Genomic DNA, 21881 nt, shown 5'->3' with positions numbered 1-21881 from the left:
GTAAATTTCCATTTCCCTCCATACATTGTGTTTTTTCTTTCTCTTTTTAATTCATTTTTGACCTTTCATCCCTCAGGAATACCAACTATAGGGATTTATACATAACAAAATTAATGTTTAGGAATAGGATATTAGATGGAACAGTTTGCAAATTCAATAATGAAAGATAAATGATAATTATATTTTCATCCAAATTTGCTCTCAAACAAATTGCTCATGGCCAGATCGCTTGCAAATTCTTGCTGTCCCCTGACTAATACTTCTGGACCAGTTTTTCCACTTGTACAATTACACCTTTGCCCCCTGAAGTTTACGGTCAAGGCAGTTTATTCGACCAATCAAAGGTTAAGAAAAACTAACTTCTTAGTGGCTGATTACGATTGACACATTAGAGTTATTGCTTTGGGCAGAGGATTAAGCAAAGATTTGGTTCAAATCTTGCACAACTAGCCACGTTTAGGGCTAAGCATTGTGGTTAAACATTAGAGGTTAGGATTAGGGATTACGCTTCTGGTCTCATGATGTTGACATGTTAGTGATGTTTCTAGCACGGTTAGAAATTCAGGTTTTAAGTAACACAAAAGGACCAAGGTATGAGTTAAGTCCAAAACCGCATTCTCCAAGTATGTCCCACTCCCTGAGCAGAATCACTTAACGTCCTTGCTATAAAGCAGGCTACTGGGCATGACCTTAAGTGTACTGAGTGATTCTGGGTCCAAGAATCACAACTGAGAATGATGGTTAGGATTCGGGTTGACAATAAAGGGTCAGACATTAAATTGGGTTTAGTAGTCAGTCTCAACTTTGGTTAGGATTGATTTAGAATGTGAATAATCTTCATGTCTAAGAGAACTGCCTCCTTGAAGTCTGACATTGTCTCTCTCTTACTTCCAGATCACTGGGCCCAGGGGAGATGCAGACGTTGGAGGTCTCTTTGTTATATACGAGGACCATGTGAAAGTGGAGTGTAGAGGCTCAGATCGGGATGAAATGACTTTGAACATACAAAACTAGAGCCATAGGATTATAATATATAGCTTAATAAATAACATAAATTTTATTGGTATATTTTGAAAATGTTGGCCATAGAATTATTACTGTATTTATTGTAAAAAGTTTTGAAATAGTTATAGTTTTGAAAACATGCTGTTTATATGAAGTTTTGTGATGGGTGTTCTAGCTGTTATGTCCATAAATACAATTTTGTTTTCATTTTTAAGAGAGGTTTTTGTCTTTTTATCTATTATACTTGCATAATTTATCTATTATATGTACAGGTGGGGGGGGGTTCCCCCAAATTCTTCCACATAGAAATTTTTATTTCATGTTTAGTCTTCATTATTAAACTGGGAGAATTCCACTTAATTTTTAAAATTGCCTTATTTTAAAATGGACCTGTGTTTTAAAACAGGACATGTCTTATGTATTTTTAAAGAGGACAGTGCAATGTAACTCGAAGAAATATAATAAAAATCAAAAGTCTTCTCACCTTTACAATGCGTGTGATCACATCAGTCTGGATTGCTTGTTCGCCGTCAAGTGATATTATTCCTTAATGGGATGCTGGTTATTTGACCAAATTCCTTAAGTCTGAAAAAGAATCCTGAATTATTTTTCATGTAGCAAAAATTACAAGAGGCAGATCTTAAGCTAGACTCTTAAAGCAGGAAACCAGGGGAAAACAGTGAGGGAGAAAAACTAGGAAGAGTAGAAAGAAGGAAGGAAACTGTATGGGCGCCTGAATAACAATCCAAAATTTTAAATAAAGGAAAGGTGTCTCAACAAAAGATGCATTCCTGGAAATAGTCCAAGGCAAGGGAACACACAGGCAAAGGTGGTGTTTGCTACTTATATTATAATGGGAGTCTTTTTCACAACCTCAAATTCCAATTTTATGTAATGGAAAGAAAATCCAGAGCATGTGATGAAATAGAAACAACCGAAAATCAATGAGGGTGTTAGAGAAATTTCTGAGAAAAATGAGATGATAGGAAGGGCTAAAGCTGTTAAGTGAGATAGGCTTGGAGAGGAAAGAGCTAATAACATGAATACTGAGTTACTAGAGAAAAGCATCTCGGGAAATGGAAGCATCAGAACATACGTGAGCAGCTGCGGAAAGGAGCAGCGAGAAGCAAGACAAACCAACGAGAGACAAACAACAGGGCAGTAAGCTTCTGAGGAAAAAGAGCCACTGAGGAGATGTGGATAGGGTTTGAGAAAAAAGGGAACAACGTTAAGGACCCGGGAAAGGCTGAAGTATACAATGAGCTTGAAGTTTGACGGATGTAGTGGAGACTGAGTGCAGTGACGTGCATGCAGCAACTGAGGAGATGAAAGTTCCTATCCAGGTAGAAACTATTAAAGACAGGCACCTGCAATGCAATTGTAATAATGAAGTTCGGTCAATGTCACAGGTTAAGGCCACAGGCCCCCCACTAGACTGCCTTCGCTACAAGTTCAGGAGTCCCCAGGCCATATGCACTTCTCACCAACTGGCTACAAATTTGGGGACTCCCATACCCCTCTCAGATTTGATAATTCTCTAGAACAACTTAACGAGATTCAGGAAACCATGATATGTACACTTTTATTACACACACAAAAAAGAAAACAAAAATCATGGCCAGCCAAAAAGGAGAAGTGTGGGTTGGCAGGGTCCCAAACACAAAGCTTCTGAGTCATCAGGATACATCATCCTCCCAGCACAATGATGTGTATCACCAGCCAGGGAAAATCACCTGAGTTTTCATGTTGTATTGGACTGTTTCAGTTGCTTATAACAGAAGACCTAAAAGTGGGTAATTTATAAGGAAACAAAATTTATTTCTTACCTTTTCAGAGGCTGAGATGTCCAACGCCCAGGAAACACAACTAGTGAGGGCTTTGTGGATGGGTGCTGACCCTTCACAGAAACGCAGGGTGCCACATGGCAAAACAGTGTGGCAAGAGAGAGCTAACACTACATTTATTTTTAAGCCTTTAATCCATTTTGAGTTGATTTTGGGATATGTTGAGAGGCACACGTCTAGTTTCATTCTTCTAAATAATGGCTATCCAGTTTTCCCAGCACCATTTATTGAAGAGGCACAGTCTTTTCCCCAGTGTATGTTCTTGGTGCCTTTCTTGAAGATCCTGTGCTTGTAAGTATGTGGGTTGATTTCCAGGTCCTCTGTTCTGTTCCATTTGTCCAAGTGTCTGTTTTTATGCCAGTACCATGCTGTTTTGGTTAACACAGCTTTGTAGTATCATTTGGATTCCGGTAGTGTAATGCCTCTGGTTTTACCATTATTATCATTTTTGGCTCAGGATTCCTTTGTTGTTCCCTATGAACGTTAAAATTAGTTTTTCTATTTCTGTGAGGAATGTCATTGGGATTTTGATGGGGATTGCATTGAATCCATAGATGGCTTTGGGTAGTACGGCCATTTTCATAATGTTAATTCTTCCAATTTAAGAGCATGGAATGTCTTTCCATCTTTTTATGTCCTTTTTAATTTCTTTCAGCAGTGATTTGTAGTTCTCATTCTAAAGGTCTTTCAGCTGCTTGCTTAAATTTATTCCTAGTTATTTCATTTTTTGGTGACTACTGTAAACGCGTTTGCTTTCTTGACTTCTTTTTCTGCTAGTTCACTGTGGGAGTATAAAAATGCTACTGATTTTCACATGTTGATTTTGTATCCTGCAACTTTACTGAAATTGTTTCTCAGCTACAAGAGTCTTTTTTTGTAGCATCTTTAGGTTTTCCTATATACAGGATCATGTCATCTGCAAACAACGACAGCCTGACTTTGTCTTTTCCAATCGAGATGCCCTTTCTTTCTTCCTCTTCCCTGATTGTTCTGGATAGTACTTCTAAAAGTGTGTTAAATAGGAGTGGTGAGAAGAAAACACAGGGAAAGCACTTCAGGAAGTAGGACTGGACAATGACTTCACGAAAAAGACCCCAAAAGCACGGGCAACAAATGAGAAATGAACAAATGCGATTGTACCAAACTAAAAGGCTTCTGAACAACAAAAGAAGAATTAACGGAGTGGAACGGCAACCTACGGAATGAGAGAAAACACGTGCAAACTATACATCCGACAAGGGATTGATATCCAAAATACACAAGGAACTCAAACAGCTTAACATTAAAAAAACAAGGAACCCAATTAAAAATTGGGCAAATGAGCTTAACAGGCATTTCTTAAAGAAAGATATACAAATGGCCACCAGACACATGAAAAGATGCTCAACATCACTCAGCACCAGGGAAATGCAAATCAAAATGACACACCCCAGTAAGATTAGCTACTATTCAAGAAGAGAGAGAACCACAAATGCTGGAGAGGATGCAGAGAAAGAGAAACCCTCCTACACTGTTGGTGGGACTGTAAATTAGTGCAGCCATTATGGAAAACAGTATGGAGGTTCTTCCAACAAGTACAGATAGAACTGCCATATCATCCAGCAATCCCACTGCCGTATATACCCAGTGGAATGGAAATCATCATGGCAAAGGGATACCTGCACTCCCATGTTCATGTAGCTCTATTTACAGGGGCCACACTAAATGTCCATTGACAGATGACCGGATAAGGATATACACAATGGAATACTACATTGCCGTAAAAAGAATGAAATTCTGCCATTCATAGCAACATGGATGGACTAGAGAAAATTATGTTAAGTGAAATAAGCTAGGCACAGAAAGAGAAATACTGCATGTCCTCACTTATAAGTGGAGCTGAAAAACAAAAAAAAATCCAAAACAACCAAATAGATGTATGAAAAATGTAAAAAAGGAAAGAAAGATACAACAATCACAATAATTCATTGAACTTTCAAAAGGAGACAACAGAACTGAGGTTACCAGAGATGTGAAAAGGGGAGCGGGAGGGGGAAAAGGGGGAGTGGGAGGTGGATTAGAGAGAAATTGGTAAAGGGCCACAAACAGTGATGACATTGTGTAATACTGCATATCCTAATTATACTATTGTGAGCACCACATATTGCACATGGGTATTGATATCCAATGCTGTACCCCCAGATATGTACAATCAATTATATTTCAATTCAAAAAAAATAAATAAATCAAAAGAAAGAGCTAACTCCTTACTCTTTTTTGAAAGCCATCCGGACCGTGCCCATTACTTCATGCATGGATCGATCCATTCATGAGGGCACAGACCTCACAATCGAATTGTCTCCTAAAGGCCCAACTTTTCAATTGCCATAATAGGATTTCCCACCTTCTTAACAGTGCCACGGTGGGAATTAAGTTTCTATTATATTAAACTTTAGGGGATGCAATTCAATCCATAGTACATGTGCAGAGTTTTTATTGGGGTTTCATTACATAGGCATGGTTGATTCAATCATCAGCCATGTGACTGAACTCAATCTCCAGCCCCCACTCTCCTTCCTGGAGGTTGGGCTGACATCACATGGCTCAAAGCTGCAACCCTCTAATCACATGGCTCATCTTTTTGGTGTGCCCCCCATGCTAACTCACTTGGTTAGCATAAACTCAGGTGTAGTCCAAGGGGCCCACCATGAGTAACAGACACTCCTATCACCCAGAAAATTCCAAGGATTTAGAGGATCCCTCCAGGAGCCAGAGACAACGACCAGACAAATTATTCTTTATACAACACTTCGTACAGCCACAGTTGGGAGCTCTGTCAGAGCTCGGCAGTCAGGGAAGGTGAACAGGTGAAGATGCAGGGACACTTTAGGACAGACCTATGACACAAGAAGACAGGAGAAGCCAAAGAAATGGGAAGGATTGAAACTTGGGGGTGCACATGGGCAACTGAAACAGCTTAGAAGATCCGAGAAAGGTGGCAGAGGAGAGAGGATCTAGGCATAGGAGCAGCTAGTGTCAGGTGAGCAACGGAGTGCAGAGAAGACGAAGAAAAAAGTACGTTTGTGTGGTGGGGAAGGGTGCCGGTAGGATCAGTGAGATCAGCCGATGAGCACCGAGTAACCACACACAGCAAAACCAGTGGGAGGGGCCACAGGGACAGCTGCACCTGATGGAGATGGCTCCAGGAGAGGACAGCACTCAGAAGTGGGTGCAGGTGGAGTACTAACGTGGAGAATAGTTCAGCAGGTATGGAAACAGATACAAACAAAGAGGAGGAACAGTCTGATGGAAGCAGCTTGGGAACAGGTATCACTGATGAGACACATAGGAATTTGCATGAACATAAGAAGATCTGGGTCTCCACAGGACTGCAGGTGAGGGCAGGTGAAGAAAGAAGAGCAGCTAAGGTGAGGGATGAGCTGAATGAAAAGAGTCGCCCAGGAAACAAGGTGATGGACGCTGTATTAGTCTGCCTCTGTTGCTTTCAACGAACTATTGGAACTGGGCACTTTGTAAGAAAACAAAATTTACTGCTCACAGCTTTAGGGGCTGGGACGTCCAAACTCCAGGGAACACACCTGGCGAGGGTCTTGGTGGTGGTAACAGTGACCCAGGAGTCTCACATGGCAGAAAATGGCACAGCAGAGAGAGAGTTCCTCATGCACACTCCTTTTAACGTGCTCAGAATTACGCCCCTGACCACTATTATTCATCAATTCAGTAGGGCATGGTCTTGCAAGCTAATCACCTCTTCAAGGCCCCACCTTTCAATTACCATAACAGAGTTTACCACCCTCAACAGTTACAGTGGGGATTAAGTTTTGGGGGGACATTTAACCCAAGGCATTCCACCCCTGGCTCCCCGAAACTCACGTCCTTTTCACATACAAATAGATTCATATCAACTCCAAAGTTTTAACTGGTTTCAACTCAAAAGTCCAAAGTTATTCAAAGTCGTCCCATCTATGAAATCTAAAACAAGTTATCTACTTTCAAGATACAATGGTGGGACAAGCAGGGGGTACGTATTCCCGTTCAAAAAGGGAAGAGTAGGCCAAAAGAAAGTGGTAACAGGTCCCAAACAAGTCCTAAACCCAGCAGGGCAGGCACTAAATCTCAAAGCTGGCAAATCACATACCTTGACTCCATGTTCGATATCTTCTGCATGCAGGTGTGAGGGTTAGGGCCCCAAGTCCTCCGGCAGCTCCCCTCCCACGGCTTTCTTAGGTGATGCTTCAGCTCTCGCAGGCTGGCACTGCATACTGGTAGCTCTACAATTCTGGGGTTTCCATGGCGGTCCTGCTCTCACAGCTCCACTAGGCGTGGTTCTGAGGGCTTTAAAAGGAGAGTGCACGAGGAACTAGCTCTCTCTCTGCTCTGCCATTTTCTGCCATTGTTGTAAAGGCACCACCAAAGAAGACCTTCACCAAAAGTGCTCCCTGGACTTTGGACTTCCCAGCCTCTGAAACCATAAGCAATAGATTTTGTTTTTTTATAAATTACCCAGTCCCAGGTATTTTGTTATAAGCAACAGAAATGGACTAATTTGGATGCCAACCATGAAGCAGTGACAAACCAGGCAAGGAAACAGATGGCCTGGCCACAGAGGACAGGAGGAGGGTTGGCAGAGCTTAGGGACCCTGGAACAGAACACTGTGGGACTGGCTCAGAGGCAGAGAGAAGCCTGAGAAGAGGACTGACCCAGCTGGGGAGAAGGGGAAACTGAGGCTGCTGAGAAGGGGATGAAGCTCAAGTGACTCCCAAGGCAAAGAGAATGGGCCAGCTGAGAACGGAAGAGAGGCTGGACGACACTGACTAGCCTCCAGGGAAAATCAATCCAGGGAGCTGCTTGGGAGAAATGTTCTGATGATGGAAGGATATGGACTTCCAAAGGGAGACAGCAGGAACTACTAGGAGAAGAGGAACGTGGGAGAGTCAGAGCGGCCAAGCTTCCTGAACAGAAGATCCTAAAGAGCTGCATGTGGAGGCCAAGCCAAGCTAGGGAGGCAGTGGCCCTGGAGGCTGCAGCATGGGGCTGGGAGCAGCTGGATGTCCCGGAGAATAGAGGGGTGGGAGAAGGTGAAACTGTATGGTGAGAAGCTGGAAAAGTAGGAGCGTAACAGGAATCAAGGGTGTGATGGGATCATAACTCACACAGAGTGGATCAGATGGGAAAACCGAAACTACGGCACAGAATTGGGCAGCCAGAATTTCATGAGCGGAGGAAAAGAATCATGCTACAGGACTTGTGAAGATGAATGGGATGCCCAGGAAATAGTGGCTGTAATGGATGGAACTGCAGCGGGCATCTGGGATGGTTTAAGAGTGGGAACAAGCAAGAGGAAGGAGCTTTATGAAGATGAAACACTGAGAAATTAGGAAGAAATGATAGGAGTGAAACAAAAGAGTCCAGCAGGAAACTTCAGGGCACCTGTCTCTGCAGCTACTCCCATCCATTCAGCTTCTTCCCCAAGATGCTCCTGCATCTCTGTGGCTGTGCTCTTCTTCCTCGTGACCAAAGTGCCTGCTCTGGTTGTTCAGCTACCCTGACCTGTAAATACCTCCATCTCTTGTAAAGATGGAGGCAGAGATTAGAGTGCTGCAGCTAGAATCCTGTTTTAAAAAACAAACACATAATGACATTTTATTTCCAGGCTTTATAATTATATAATTTACATTTCCAGACATTATGGCCTCCTGGCAGAATAAAACTTGTAGAACATCTATGTAGGGGTAGATTCTAGAGAAATATAGAAATCAGAAAATCCAAGTGCCCCAAAAGAAAAGATACATAGTTTTAATTCTGTAAAACTTTTAAATTTTGATGTGAAGAAAGGACCATTTTAACCAAGTCAAAACACAAATGATACTGGAAAATTTAATTATAACACATTTTTCAAGGGTATGCCATTTCTAATATGAGAAATAAATAAGGGGGAAAAAACAAAGAAAAAAGAAAAATAGCACGGAATATGAACCCAGGAATTACAATTAAGAAGGGGTAAGCGTCTGATATATATGGAAAATATCTGAGCCTTACTGTATTAGTCCGCTGGGGCTGTCATAACAAAATACCATAGGGTGTGCGGCTTAACTAGTAGATATTCATTTTCTCACAGTGATGAACGCTGGAAGTCCAAGATCAAGGTGCTGGCAGGGTTGGTTTCTGGTGAAGCCTCTCTTCCTGGTTTGCAGACATCCACCTCCTTGCTGTGTCCTCATGAGGCCTTCCGTCTGTGCAGGAGCACAGGAGAGAGTGAGAGTTCTGGTCTCTCTTCCTCTTCTTACAAGGGAACCATTTCTATCAGATCAAGGCCCCACTGTTATGACCTCATTTAACCTTAAATACCTCCTTAAAGACCCCATCTCCAAATACAGTCCCATTGGGGTTAGGGCTTGAACATATGAATTTTGGGGGGATACTATTTAGTCCATAACACTTAACTGTATTAATTCATTTCTGTTGCTTATAACATAAATGCCTCAAACTGGGTGAATTATTAAGAAAATAAAAGTTACCTCTTACACTTTCAGAGGCTGGGAAGTCCAAAGTCCAGGGAACACACCTGGCAAAGGCTTTGATGGTGGTGACAGTGACTCAGGGATCTCACGTAGTAGAAATGGTGGAGCAGAGAGAGAGAGAGAGAGAGATTGAGAGAGAGAGAGAGACAGAGAGAGACAGAGAGAGACAGAGAGAGAGAAAGAGAGAGAGACGCTCATGTACACTCCTTTTAAAGCCCTCACAACCATGCTCATGAACTACGGCATGGTCCTTACAATCTAATCACCTCTTCAAGACCCCATCTTCAATGATCGTAATAGGATTTCCAACCCTCAACACTTACGGAGGGGATTAAACTTCAGTGACTTTGGGGGGCCATTCGATCCACTGCATTTAGTAATGGCCAGCAATATTATAACCACAGCAATAGGCTCTTCTTTTCATAATATTTAATATGTTTGACAATATTCAGTGTCATGGAAGGTGTGGGAAATGAACACTCTCGTGCCCTGCTGATGAGTAGAGTGTAATGCATTAATGTGTTGGATAATGACGAAACAGGGAGACTCCAAAATACAGCAGTTCAACCAAAATGGAGACTTCTTCCTACCTCACGTGACAGTGCAATGGTAAAAGGGAAATCATTCTCTCACGAAGCCAACCAGGGTCACCGTTGGATGGCTTGGCTCTGCTGCTCTTGACAGGTGGCTCCCATCTCTGGGTCCAAGATGACTGTTGAGGTTTGTCACTCTTCACCACCGAGGGGGCAGGAGGAAAAGAGGAATTCCAGGATCAGTGCCCTTGCCTTTAAGAAAACGATTCAGTGATTACTCAGACTCTTTTCTCTCAAATGTCTTTAGCTTTAATTCATCATATGCCACACCAACTGTAACCAAAGTTGAAAACAATATTAGGGGTTGCATTACCAAAAGGAAGGAGGAGAGAATGCCAGCCATTGCTATATGCCAATGGATACACAACTAATTTAGAAAAGTCATTTTTTGTTTTGTTTTAAAAATCAACTTGATTAAGAAATAATACAAATAACAACAATCATTTGTTTTCTGTGCACATTTTGATGACTTTTGGAAAATTTATATGACCGTGTAACTACCCTGGCTCTCTGAAGCCACTAATCTGCTTTTTGTGCCTAAGATTCGACTTGTCTTTTCTAAAGTTTCATAAAATTGGAATTATGCAGTACTCTCTCGTGTCTGGATTTTTCACTCAACAGAATGTGCTTTTATTGCAATTACATAATGGGATTCCTTTGATTTTTATTTCCAAATAATCAGAGATTAACAGAAAATTGGGAAGACAGTACACAGAGGTTCCAAGTACCATTCACCCAATTTCCCCCAATGATGACATCTTACATAACCATAGTATAATACTCACATCAGAAAACTGACATTGATACAACGTGTGTATAGGTCTATGCCATTTTACTATACATTTTTGTAAACATCACTGGATCAAGATATAAACCTATTCCATCACCACCAATAATTCCCTGGTGCTACCTACCCTTACATAGTCACACTCACTGTCCTAACTGCCAGGGGCTCCCCTGGCAGCCCCTAATTAGTTCTCTTTCTGTACAATTCTGTCATTTGGAGAAGGCTATATAAATGGAATTATACAGTATGTAATTTGGGGGCTTGCTTTTTTCACTTAGCACAACTCCCTAGAGATCCAAGAGGTTAGGGGTATCAATAGTTTGTTCCTTTTCACTGCTGAGTTGTATTCCATGGTACAGATGTACTTCAGTCTGTTTAATTATTCATCCACTGAAGGATGTCTCGGTTGTTTCAAGTTTGGGGCTATTACAATTAAAGATACAATGAACATTTGTGCGCAGGTGTTTGTGTGGACACAACGGTTCATTTCTCTGGGATAAATACCTAGGAGTATGATTGCTGGGTTGCGTTGCAGTTGCATTTTTAGTAGAAAACTGCCCAAATTTACTGTTTAGTTTGAGAGTTCTTTATATATTCTAGATAGTAGTACTTTGTCCTTTGATCCTCTGAACAGGATCTTTTGTAGAGCAAAAGTTTTTAATTTTCATCAAGTGCAATTCATCAATTTTCTCTGTTATGGGCTGTGCTATTGGTTTCAAGTCTAACAAGCTTCTTCTAAATCCTGAAGATTTTCTATTCCTAAATTTTTTTTTTAATTTTATACTTCTACATTTTACATTTAAGTCAGTTTTACATTTTGAGTTAATTTTCAATTAACCTTTTGAGCTTTAAGTCAAGGTTCAGTTTTCTACTTCCTGTCCAATTGTTCCACCACCATTTGCTAAAAAAGCTCTTTTTTCCTCCATTGAGTTTATGCTTGTTTTTTGTGGCTGGGCAGTACTGGGATCCAAACTCTTGACCTTAGATTTGAGTTGTTTCCCCACCCTTGCCAAAAACCAGTTACACATATTTGTGTGGGTATATTTCTGGGTTCTCTGTTCAATTATCTATCTTTCCACCTATACGACACAGTCTATCCTTTTTCTTTTTTTTTTAATTTTATTTTGTCAATATACATTGTGGCTGATTATTGTTGCCCCTCACCAAAACCTCCTTCCCTGCTCCCTCCCCCCCCTCCCCGCCACCAATGTCCCCTCTGTTTGCTTGACGACAAGTAATTGCTCAACTTCAAGTAATTGTGGTTGTTATATCTTCTTCCCCCCGCCAGCCCGGTTTTTTTGTGTGTGTGTATGAATTTATATATTAATTTTTAGCTCCCACCAATAAGTGAGAACATGTGGTATTTCTCTTTCTGTGCCTGACTTGTTTCACTTAATATAATTCTCTCAAGGTCCATCCATGTTGTTGCAAATGGCAGTATTTCATTCGTTTTTATAGCTGAGTAGTATTCCATTGTGTAGATGTACCACATTTTCCGTATCCACTCATCTGATGATGGACATTTGGGCTGGTTCCAACTCTTGGCTATTGTAAAGAGTGCTGCGATGAACATTGGGGAACAGGTATACCTTTGACTTGTTGATTTCCATTCCTCTGGGTATATTCCCAGCAGTGGGATAGCTGGGTCATATGGTAGATCTATCTGCAATTGTTTGAGGAACCTCCATACCATTTTCCATAGAGGCCGCACCATTCTGCAGTCCCACCAACAATGTATGAGAGTTCCTTTTTCTCCGCAACCTCGCCAGCATTTATCGTTCAGAGTCTTTTGGATTTTAGCCATCCTAACTGGGGTTAGATGGTATCTCAGTGTGGTTTTGATTTGCATTTCCTGGATGCTGAGTGATGTGGAGCATTTTCTCATATGTCTGTTGGCCATTTGTATATCTTCCTTAGAGAAATGCCTACTTAGCTCTTTTGCCCATTTTTTACTTGGGTTGCTTGTTTTTTTCTTGTAAAGTTGTTTCAGTTCCTTATATATTCTGGATATTAATCCTTTCTCAGATGTATATTTTGCAAATATTTTCTCCCACTCTGTTGGTTGTCTTTTAACTCTGTTAATTGTTTCTTTTGCTGTGCAGAAGCTTTTTAGTTTGATATAATCCCATTTGTTTATTTTTCCTTTGGTGTCCCTTGCTTTTGGGGTCATATTCATGAAGTCTGCGACACAGTCTTTCTTACTATAGCTATACAATGTCTTGAAATAAGGTACAAGGGTTTCTTCCATTTTATTCTTCTTTTTGGAAATGGTCTTTGCCATTCTAGTTCCTATTCCTTTCTGAAATATAAAATTTAGAATAATCTTGTCCATATCTAAAAAAAAAATCTGGCTGGGATTCTGGATTGGAAGAAAATTGGTATGTTTGCTATGGTGTCGAGCCTCAACGGGCTAGGGTATAAGAATAAGGACAAGGCTCTGAGTTCCTCCCTCTGTCAGGAGGCCTGGGGCTTCCTACAGTGGGAGGAATGGGATTTTCTACAGGCCCACTAGTCCTGGAAGTGGCCCAGTTATCCATGTAAACTCCAAAGCTAGGATATACAAGGCAACTTAGCCTTGCTTGTGGGAACACATGGTTTGGGAGTCCTCAACTTCCCATGCAACTCATTCATCAAATAAACTTAATTATTTCTAACACTTCTCTTTTTATAAGGTGAAAAAACAAATTCTGTCATTTTCCTCAGGCCCCCTAGGAAATTTCAAAGACACTTCGGTACAAAAGATACACTGAAAGTTTTATTTTATTGTATTTCATCTTACACTTAGGATTGAACTTGGGGATGGAAAAATCAAATGTCGTCAGGAGATCTGAATACTTAAGATAGGACTGATGGCGGAGGTAGGGTCTGGGGGCCCCAATAGTTGGCCTCAATCCACCCAGTCCTCTTACCAGGTTCTTGACTCAGCCACAGGAAAAAATCCAAGGGCAGAGTCACAACAGACAGTGAGAACAAGTTTTAGATGACAGATAAGAAGTACAGATTGCACAGAGAGTGCGGAATCCTCCAGAGACGGAGCAGGCCCCACACCAACTTTAACACAAAAGTTCAGTACAGACATTGAGAAAAACATACCTGAAGTTCAGTACAAAGTGCAGCTGGCTCAAGAGAATGAGCAGCCACCTGCTGAAAGTCAGTTCCGTACAAGGTAAAGTACACGCACCTCACCCAGGGAGACGCAAGCCGCCTCTGGGATAGTGAGCAACAACCCTGCCTTTGGCTGGGATTCAGCTTTTATACTTTCTCTAACTAACAAACATTCAGTTGTGGGGCTGGCTCCCAGGCACTTAACATTTAGTCTTGCACATGCTCAGTCTGTCTCTTCCTGGAGCATGTTCATTGGTCAGACCCTATCACATGCACCGGGTGTATTTGAGACTGCTCTGTGCTCTCTATTGAGGCTGCCCAGCCACTGGATTTGCATAAGCCAGCCCCTCCTGGTGTCATTTTCCCCTGTTGGTTCTGAAAATAGGTCTAACTGGCAACAGTAACGTCCCCCTAGGAGAGAGCTCAGAGCAGGGGGCTTGAGACCTCAGGGAGTGGCTGGAGACCCAGAGGCATGCATGTCCTGAAATCCAAGCCCAGGGAAATGGCACCTCCTGTATCAGGATCACGAATGTCTGAGATTTTATTGGGTACTTATTAATTAAAAATGACAATATGGTATTATAAATAAACATACAAAAAGGAACACAATTTTAGATAACCTCCACTTTTGCAGAAATGTGGAACCTTAGTTGATTTTATTTTAAAGAGATTCCCTCTCGCTCTCCCCCCTCCCTCTCAAGCCACCCACCATGTGACACCCTGCATTGCTGTGAAGAGTCACGACTCCCCAAGAAGGTGCTCACCAACCGTGTTCCCTGGACTTGGACTTCCCAACCTTCAAACTGAAATAATGCCTCCAGCCTCAACATAACAACAGGGACTTGAGGCTCAGCAGACCATCGGCCACACACCCCATGACGCCAAGAAGCCTTTTCATCATGGAATCCTGATGTCTGACTCATGCCACCTGTAAACCCTGTGATTCCCACCCACCGTCCCCACTACCACCTGCACATACCCGCATTCTTTTTTTCCCTTTAAAAACCCTAAACTTTAGCCACTCAGGGAGGCAGGCTGACATGGCTATTCTGCTCACACGTTCTTTCAGCCAGAATAAATCCCTCTTCCTGGCCGAAAGAAAAAGAATGAAAGAAAAGAAAAAGGAAATAAAAGAAAAGAAGAGAAAACAATCTCAGGCATGGTAAGGTGAGAACAAAGTATAGAAAGTTATTTCTGGTGAGATACAGAATCTCTGCTGTTTGGGCTGAATACACAGAATGTAAAGAATAATTTTTACAACCTCATTAAGAGCAAATCAACACTTCACAAAAATAATCATCGTTTTTAACAGAGAGAAAACCAAATTCCAGTTTAGCACCAAGATAATATTTGATATTAACAGAACCATAAGCTCTTTTTGAAAATCTTATAAATAAAGTTATGAAAAGGGAGCCACCTTTGGCCAAGGCACACAACATTCTCTTTCCACTCATTTCTTACAACTTTCTATATTCATTCAGCTTTTATCCTCCACTATCCTTTCTGGACTTCTACAAGAAGTCTTTTTACTTTAGCATAAAACTATTTTCTTTTTTTTCCCCCACTAACAAACAAAGACACAGCCTATTACCTTGCCTACAAAGTTGTCCCTCTCTGGAGTTCCATTCATGTATACTAACTGTATTAGTCCGTTTATGTTACTTATAACAAAATACCTGAAAGTGGGTGATTTATAAAGAAAATGAAATTTATTGCTTACAATTTCTCAGGCTGGGAAGTCCAAAGTCCATCTGGTGGTGGCAACAGTCACCAAGGGGTCTCACATTGCAAGATGGTGGAAGCAGAGAGAGCAAAGAGAGGGAAAGACTCTCTCTTCTTTTAAAGCCCACAGAACCATGCCCCTGACCACCATTTTTAATCCATTCACTACTGCACAGTCCTAGAATCCAATCGCCTCTTTGAGGCTCCACCTTCCAATTACCGTAATAGGATTTCCCACCCTCTCAAAAGTCACAGTGGGGGCTAAGTTTCTAATACACAAAACACGGGGGACACAATTCAAGTTTCAGGGAGTTTTGAGGGGGACATATTTCAATCCACTACACTAATTATAACTTTTAACCAAACTTACTTCCATTCCACAAAGAAAGCTGGAGTGTAAAGAACTGAGAACATACTATCCCATATCAGTATTTTAGCAGACTAGTAGAGCTCATGAATACATGCAACACAACTTGACATAGCTACGAACATTCCTTACGCAACTTATCAAAGTGGTAAAAATGAACGCATTCATCAGAAGACCCCAAGATATAGCCTCTCTGTAACAAACAAAAAGCAGGAGCGTATAAACTTAAGATTATGCTTAGTAGTCAATGTTTCAGGATTCTTACTTATAAATGACCTAGGTATCCAATGACTCTCTATGAATGAACTCAATTTAATATCAGTCCAAGGGTTTAAGTCAACAAAAGATGTCGGAATTTATCATCAAGGTGACATACTACAAAACACAGTTACCGCTGAAATAAAGTTTGTCTGAATAATAATTAAATTTGGTGAAACACAAATTTGCATTTGTCATAACCTTAAACATTAAGTAGAAGTAATGTTAGCTTATTTGATTGGGAAACCTATAAAGTTTAGGAAGAACATTCATAAGTAGAATAAAAAATTTATGCCTAACGCTCATACCTCAGACAAGACATAGCTGTTTTTATTAAACCAAAAAATATTGAACTAGGCTTATTTGACAAAGATTTACCTAAATTATGTTGTTTTAGTCAGATCGGGCTGCTAGAACAAATGACCATAGACGAGGAGGCTTAAACAACAAACGTCTATTTCTCACAGTTCTGGAGGCTGAAAGTCCAAAATCAGGGTCCTAGCATGGTCCATTTCTGGTGAGGGCCCTTTTTCAGGTTACAGACTGCCTTCTATCCCTGATGCCGCAGAAAAGGGTCTGGTGAGGCCTGACTGTCAGCCTCAAATCATCCTGCTCTCTTACCACTTTCTTGACTCCAGCACAGGACAGAATTTAAGAGCAGAGTCACAGTAGAAGACGAAAACAGGTTTAATGGAAGGAATAAGAGATACGCACTTCACACAGAAAGTGCAGCCGAGCTCCAGAGACTGAGCAGGGCCCAGTTTAACACAAAAGTTTAACACAAAAGTAAGAGATATACATGTAAAGTTCAGTACAGAGTGCAGGCTGGCTCAAGAGAATGAGCAGCCTCTTGCGGAAACTAAGTTTGATACAAAAACAAAGAAATACATACTCCACAGCCAGAGCACTAGCTGGCCCTAGAGAGAGTGAGCAAGAGCCCCACCTTCTGCCGGGATTCAGCTTTTCTACTCGATCTAATACGTACTCATGCTACCTAAGGAATATTCAACTAAGGGGATGGTCTTCTGGTATGTAACACAGTCTTGCACATGCTCAGTTGGTCTCCTTTTAGGGCACGTTTATTAGTCAAATCCTGTCACACGCACCAGACGTAGTCAAGAATATTCTGTGCTCTATAGCACCTCTAGCGGAATGTCATTCAAAAGAGAAACTCCCTTCCACTCAACATGCTCCGTCACTGTGGTCACACAGGCTGGTATAAATTCCTTTTACTGAGAATGCCAGCTACTGGATTCGCATAAGTCTGCCCCTTGTGGTCTCAATCTCCCTCCCTTGTTGGTGCCAAAAATAGGTGCAGCAAGCAACACTAACTCTCCTCTAGGGGAGGCGAACAGAGAGCCCTTAAATTTATGAAACAATAATCTACTTTAAACCTTTCAGACGTAGGAAAACATTATACACCCTGTATCAGTCCATTTTTGTGCTGCTATAACACAACACCTGAAACTGGGTAATTTATAAAGAAAAGAGGTTTATTTGGCTCACGATTCTGGGACAGCTGCATCTGTGTGAGCCTCAGGCTGTTTCTACTCATGGTGGAAAACTGCAGGCAGCTGGCAAGTAAAATTAGATCACATGGTGAGCAGAAGCGAGAGGGAGAGGGAGGGAGAGAGAGAGAGAGAGAGAGAGAGAGAGAGAGAGAGAGAGAGAGGGGGGTGGGCGAGGTTCCAGTGCCTCCCAGCTCTCGTGGGGACTAATACAACAACCAGTTCTCGTTGGCACTAATACAGAAAGAACTGACTCACTACCCCCACCCAGGGCATTAATCTATTCCTGAGGGATATGCCCCCATAACCCAAACCGCTCCTAACATTGCCGAGCTGGGGATCAGATTTTGACATGAACTTTGGGGGGACAACACATCCAAACTCTATCACATGCACACAGAAGTAGGGACCTTTCTGAATTACACATAGACATACAGAAAAATAGAGCATATAACCTCAACTCTAAAATTTTAGATATAAATCAAGAGTAACTATAGAAACTCAAAAACTCACCAATTCAGATATCAAAGAGCTGTTTTCACAGTGGGAATCAGATTCTTTTTGATTTGAGCTCAAAGTAGACAGACAAACAGAAAAGACTCACAAATAAGACTGCTGTCTCACCCTAATATCTAATAGAGATTAGATATCTGGAAACATTAATCCTTTTAAAGAGATAACCAAGTGGTCAGATTGTCAAGCCAAATTCCCAAACATTGACACTACCAGTAGGGAATAATTCAGCTAAAAATAAACCAAAACCAAAGCAAAACACTAAATTGGTAGAAAGAGAAACTTGGGAGAGTGTGGTGCTGTAAACACCAAAGCCATGGGTTCGGATCCCTACGTAGGCATGGCCGGTTAGCTCACTTGGGAGAGCATGGTGCTGACAACACCAAGTCAAAGGTTAAGATCACCTTACCGGTCACCTTTTTCAAATAAAGAAATATTGAAGGTGTCAAAATAGGAAATAAAACTTTAGCCATAGCCTGAATAATACATGTGCTTCTCATCAATAAGTTCTAACAATGGATCAAAAGCAAGACTTAGAGCCAATGTGTGGAAACAACCCCAATGTCCATGAAGGATGAATGGATAACCAAAATGTGACGTATACATACAATTGGACTATTATTCAGCCTTAAAAAAGAAAGAATTTTGACACATCTTACAGCATGGTAGAAGCTTGAGGACATTACGCTGAGTGAAATGAGCCAGCCACAAAAGGATGAATACTGTATGACTCCACAGCATGTGAGGTATACAGGGTACCTAGAGGAGTCAAATTTATAGAGACAGAAAGTAGAGTGGTGGTTGCCAGGGGCTGGGGCGAGGGAGAATAGGGAGGCAGCATTGACTGGGTGCAGAGCTTTTGTTTGGGACGATGCAAAAGTTCTGGAGATGGATGGTGGTGACGGTTGCACAGCAAGTGAACGTACTTACTGTCTTGAACTGTGCACTTAAAAATGCTTTAAATGGTAAATTTTCTATTACGTATATTTTGCCACATTAAAAAAAGGAAAAAAACAAAGGAAAAAAAAAAAAAAAACAAGACTCAGATGCCCGGGTGAAGAGGAGAGGCATGAGTTAAGAAGTGGAGAAGGTTTCCCCTGGCACCATGTGACATTGAGAAGGTTACATTCTTTTCTGCATTTGTACTCCCATGAGCGTCCCACATTCACAGAAAATATCATAGACTTTTCCATTTCGTCTTCTTGTTCACATATTATTTTATTCATAGGGTACTTGAGCGGTAGTGAAATTTCTGGGTCAAGAGTGATTCGGATGCTCCAAAATTTGATATGTAGACTAGAGTGTCTTAATTGGAGTTGAAGAGTAGGCTTTAGGCAATCCATACTCTCTCTGAAATTGTAGACACCATTTGAAGGGTGTGTGATGACACATATTGTTTTCTATGTTTTTAGGTCATTTAAATGTCTGTTGGACTCAAAGATGCCTGATGGCAGAGGACGTGTGTTCCCCCAGTACAGAATCGTGAACACAGTGAATGTCAGTCAACACTCAACAGAATAGCTTTACCAAACTGAGTGTGTTGATCTGAGTGTTTCATTCGATTCAGTTTACCTGGGATCTTTTGCACATACTTGTCTCACTCTGGTAAGGTCTTACCATTTCTGCTTACCCTAAATTTTCTTGCCACGCCACCAGACTGGGCTCTGAAATGGGAGTGCACAGAGGGGAGGGAAGTCCAACATGTTTCACGTTTAGAGTGGAGAGAACAGGTCATCTGCGGGGGAGAAGGGAAAGTGGGATCTGGAGACCCTGAGGATAGTTTTGGAAAATGGCCAGACGTTGGGTCAGTGGCAGGAGGTACCATTTACCCCAATCTCCAGGACAAGTGCACATCAGACTGGCAGTTACATGTTTTCCTTCAAACTGGTTGCCAGGTTGGAATGACTGATGACATCAAAGGCTTCCAACTTCCTGACTGGATGGACCAAACTCCGTGGGTGCTTGGCAGCACAGGTGAACAACAGCATCTTCTTTCTCCACTCCGGACTTCTCCCCGGCTTGGAGAAGACGTAACAGACTTAGCTTTAACCAGGATCCAGAAGAACGGTTTGGACGGATTAGGGTCTAGGTTCCGTGGAAGGGAAGGAAGAGTTTGGGAGCAATCATGGCCAGTTGTGAACCGTGTTCCCAGCCTGAGGAGGAGCCTAGCTCCTCGGGGTATCCCCTGGATGTGGTGGTGGATGAAGAAATCCCAGGACCTTCAGGTGAGGTGAATGGAGGGAGAAAATATTTGAGAGAACTGACGAGTAAGGAGGAAGGGGTACAGAAGTCAGGAAGGAGTACCTGAGTAGGGTGTGTGGGAAAGAAAGGAGGGTCTCAGCAAGCCAGGGATGGAGAATGAGAGTACAGGAGATGTGGAAAAGAATGTCCACCTGCAAGGAAAACTGAGAAAAGGGAAGAGGGGCCTCAAGCAGAGGTTTCCCTGCTTAATCCCCGTGGAAGTAATTATCTTGGATGAGGAAGAGTTTGGAGGACAGGGAGATGGATCCATGGCAAGGTGAGTGGGGACAGATAAGTGAGCAACAAGGGAGAAAGATGGAAAGATGGCTTTGGAGAAAGCCAACAGTTTTGAGGCCTCAAGAAGATGGAGCAGAGGCTTGGGGTGTTTTTTGTCAGGGGGCGGGGGTTAGATGACCAGTGGCTGGATTCCAAAGACAGAAGCTTTACACTGGAGCCTGGTTTCTTTTTTCAGCCCCTTGGGTAGATCCCAGCCCCGTGCCTCCGTCCCCTGGCCAGAAGAGGAAGAGGGAATGGTCAGTGGCTTTCGAGGAGGAGACAGAGGAGGAGCTAGTGCCCGACGAAGACGGCGCCTGGGTCGTGGAGACGCTGTGTGGGCTCAAGATGAAGCTGAAGAGACAGCGGGTGTCATCAGTGCTCCCTGAGCACCACGAGGTCTTCACCAAGCTACTTGGTAGGAAGAGACCCCAGATAGAACCCTCCAATCCAATTCTTTTGAAAAGAGAAGAAACATCCAATTAATGACACTTTTCCAATGGAAAAGAATGCCCTGCTAGTTGGCGAGCTCTCCATCCCCGGAGGACTCGGTATTGGCCACTCATCAGGGACACTTAGAAGATGATAGGATTAGGCTAGCCATGAAAAAAGGCTGCACTCGGGATAAGAAAGCCTGGTGTCGACTGTACCCTCCAAAACTTATTAGTTCTTGCTGACTTTTCTGAATCTAAATGTCTTCATCTGTAGAAGGGGATAACAAGGTCATGTTCACACCCCGATGTGACTATCTAACGAGAAAATAACGGGAATAAGTTTATGACTTCTGAAGGCAATTAGTTTACGACTTCAAACGTTCATGTTTGATGAGGGGGCATCGCTCTTAATCATGCAGACTTTCTAATGATATCCAGCCCCTCACTCAGTCACTCCTCAGGGGCTCTCAGAACGGGAGCCACTGTCCCTACCCAGTGAACGTTCTTCTCTCTTTGCTTCCCAACCTCCTAACTCTTGGCGATACTGAGCCTTCTCCAAGGGAGACATGTTCTCCTCCAGACTCTGTGGCTCCCATGACAACCCTGTTCCTGTTCTCAATGTCATATATGCCTTCTTTTTACAGAGGATCGTGTTGTTAAAAGATTCCTAGCCTGGGACAAAAATCTGATGGTATCTGACAAGGTAAGG

The 21881-nt window shown here is 42.1% G+C and overlaps 1 protein-coding gene across 1 annotated transcript in view; it reads left to right on the top strand.

Moving 5' to 3' along the window:
• The window catches only part of LOC134372476 (speedy protein E3-like), a 104205-nt gene that overhangs the window by 54507 nt on the left and 27817 nt on the right, over positions 1-21881 (top strand). The window contains exon 10 of the mRNA XM_063089966.1: positions 20938-21156. Coding sequence (XP_062946036.1) covers positions 20938-21156 — 219 coding nt within the window. The remainder of the gene's footprint in view (positions 1-20937; positions 21157-21881) is intronic.

The sequence above is a fragment of the Cynocephalus volans genome, chromosome 3, assembly GCF_027409185.1.
Source record: "Cynocephalus volans isolate mCynVol1 chromosome 3, mCynVol1.pri, whole genome shotgun sequence".
Classification (NCBI taxonomy): domain Eukaryota; kingdom Metazoa; phylum Chordata; class Mammalia; order Dermoptera; family Cynocephalidae; genus Cynocephalus; species Cynocephalus volans.
This window is presented reverse-complemented; position numbering and strand designations above follow the sequence as displayed.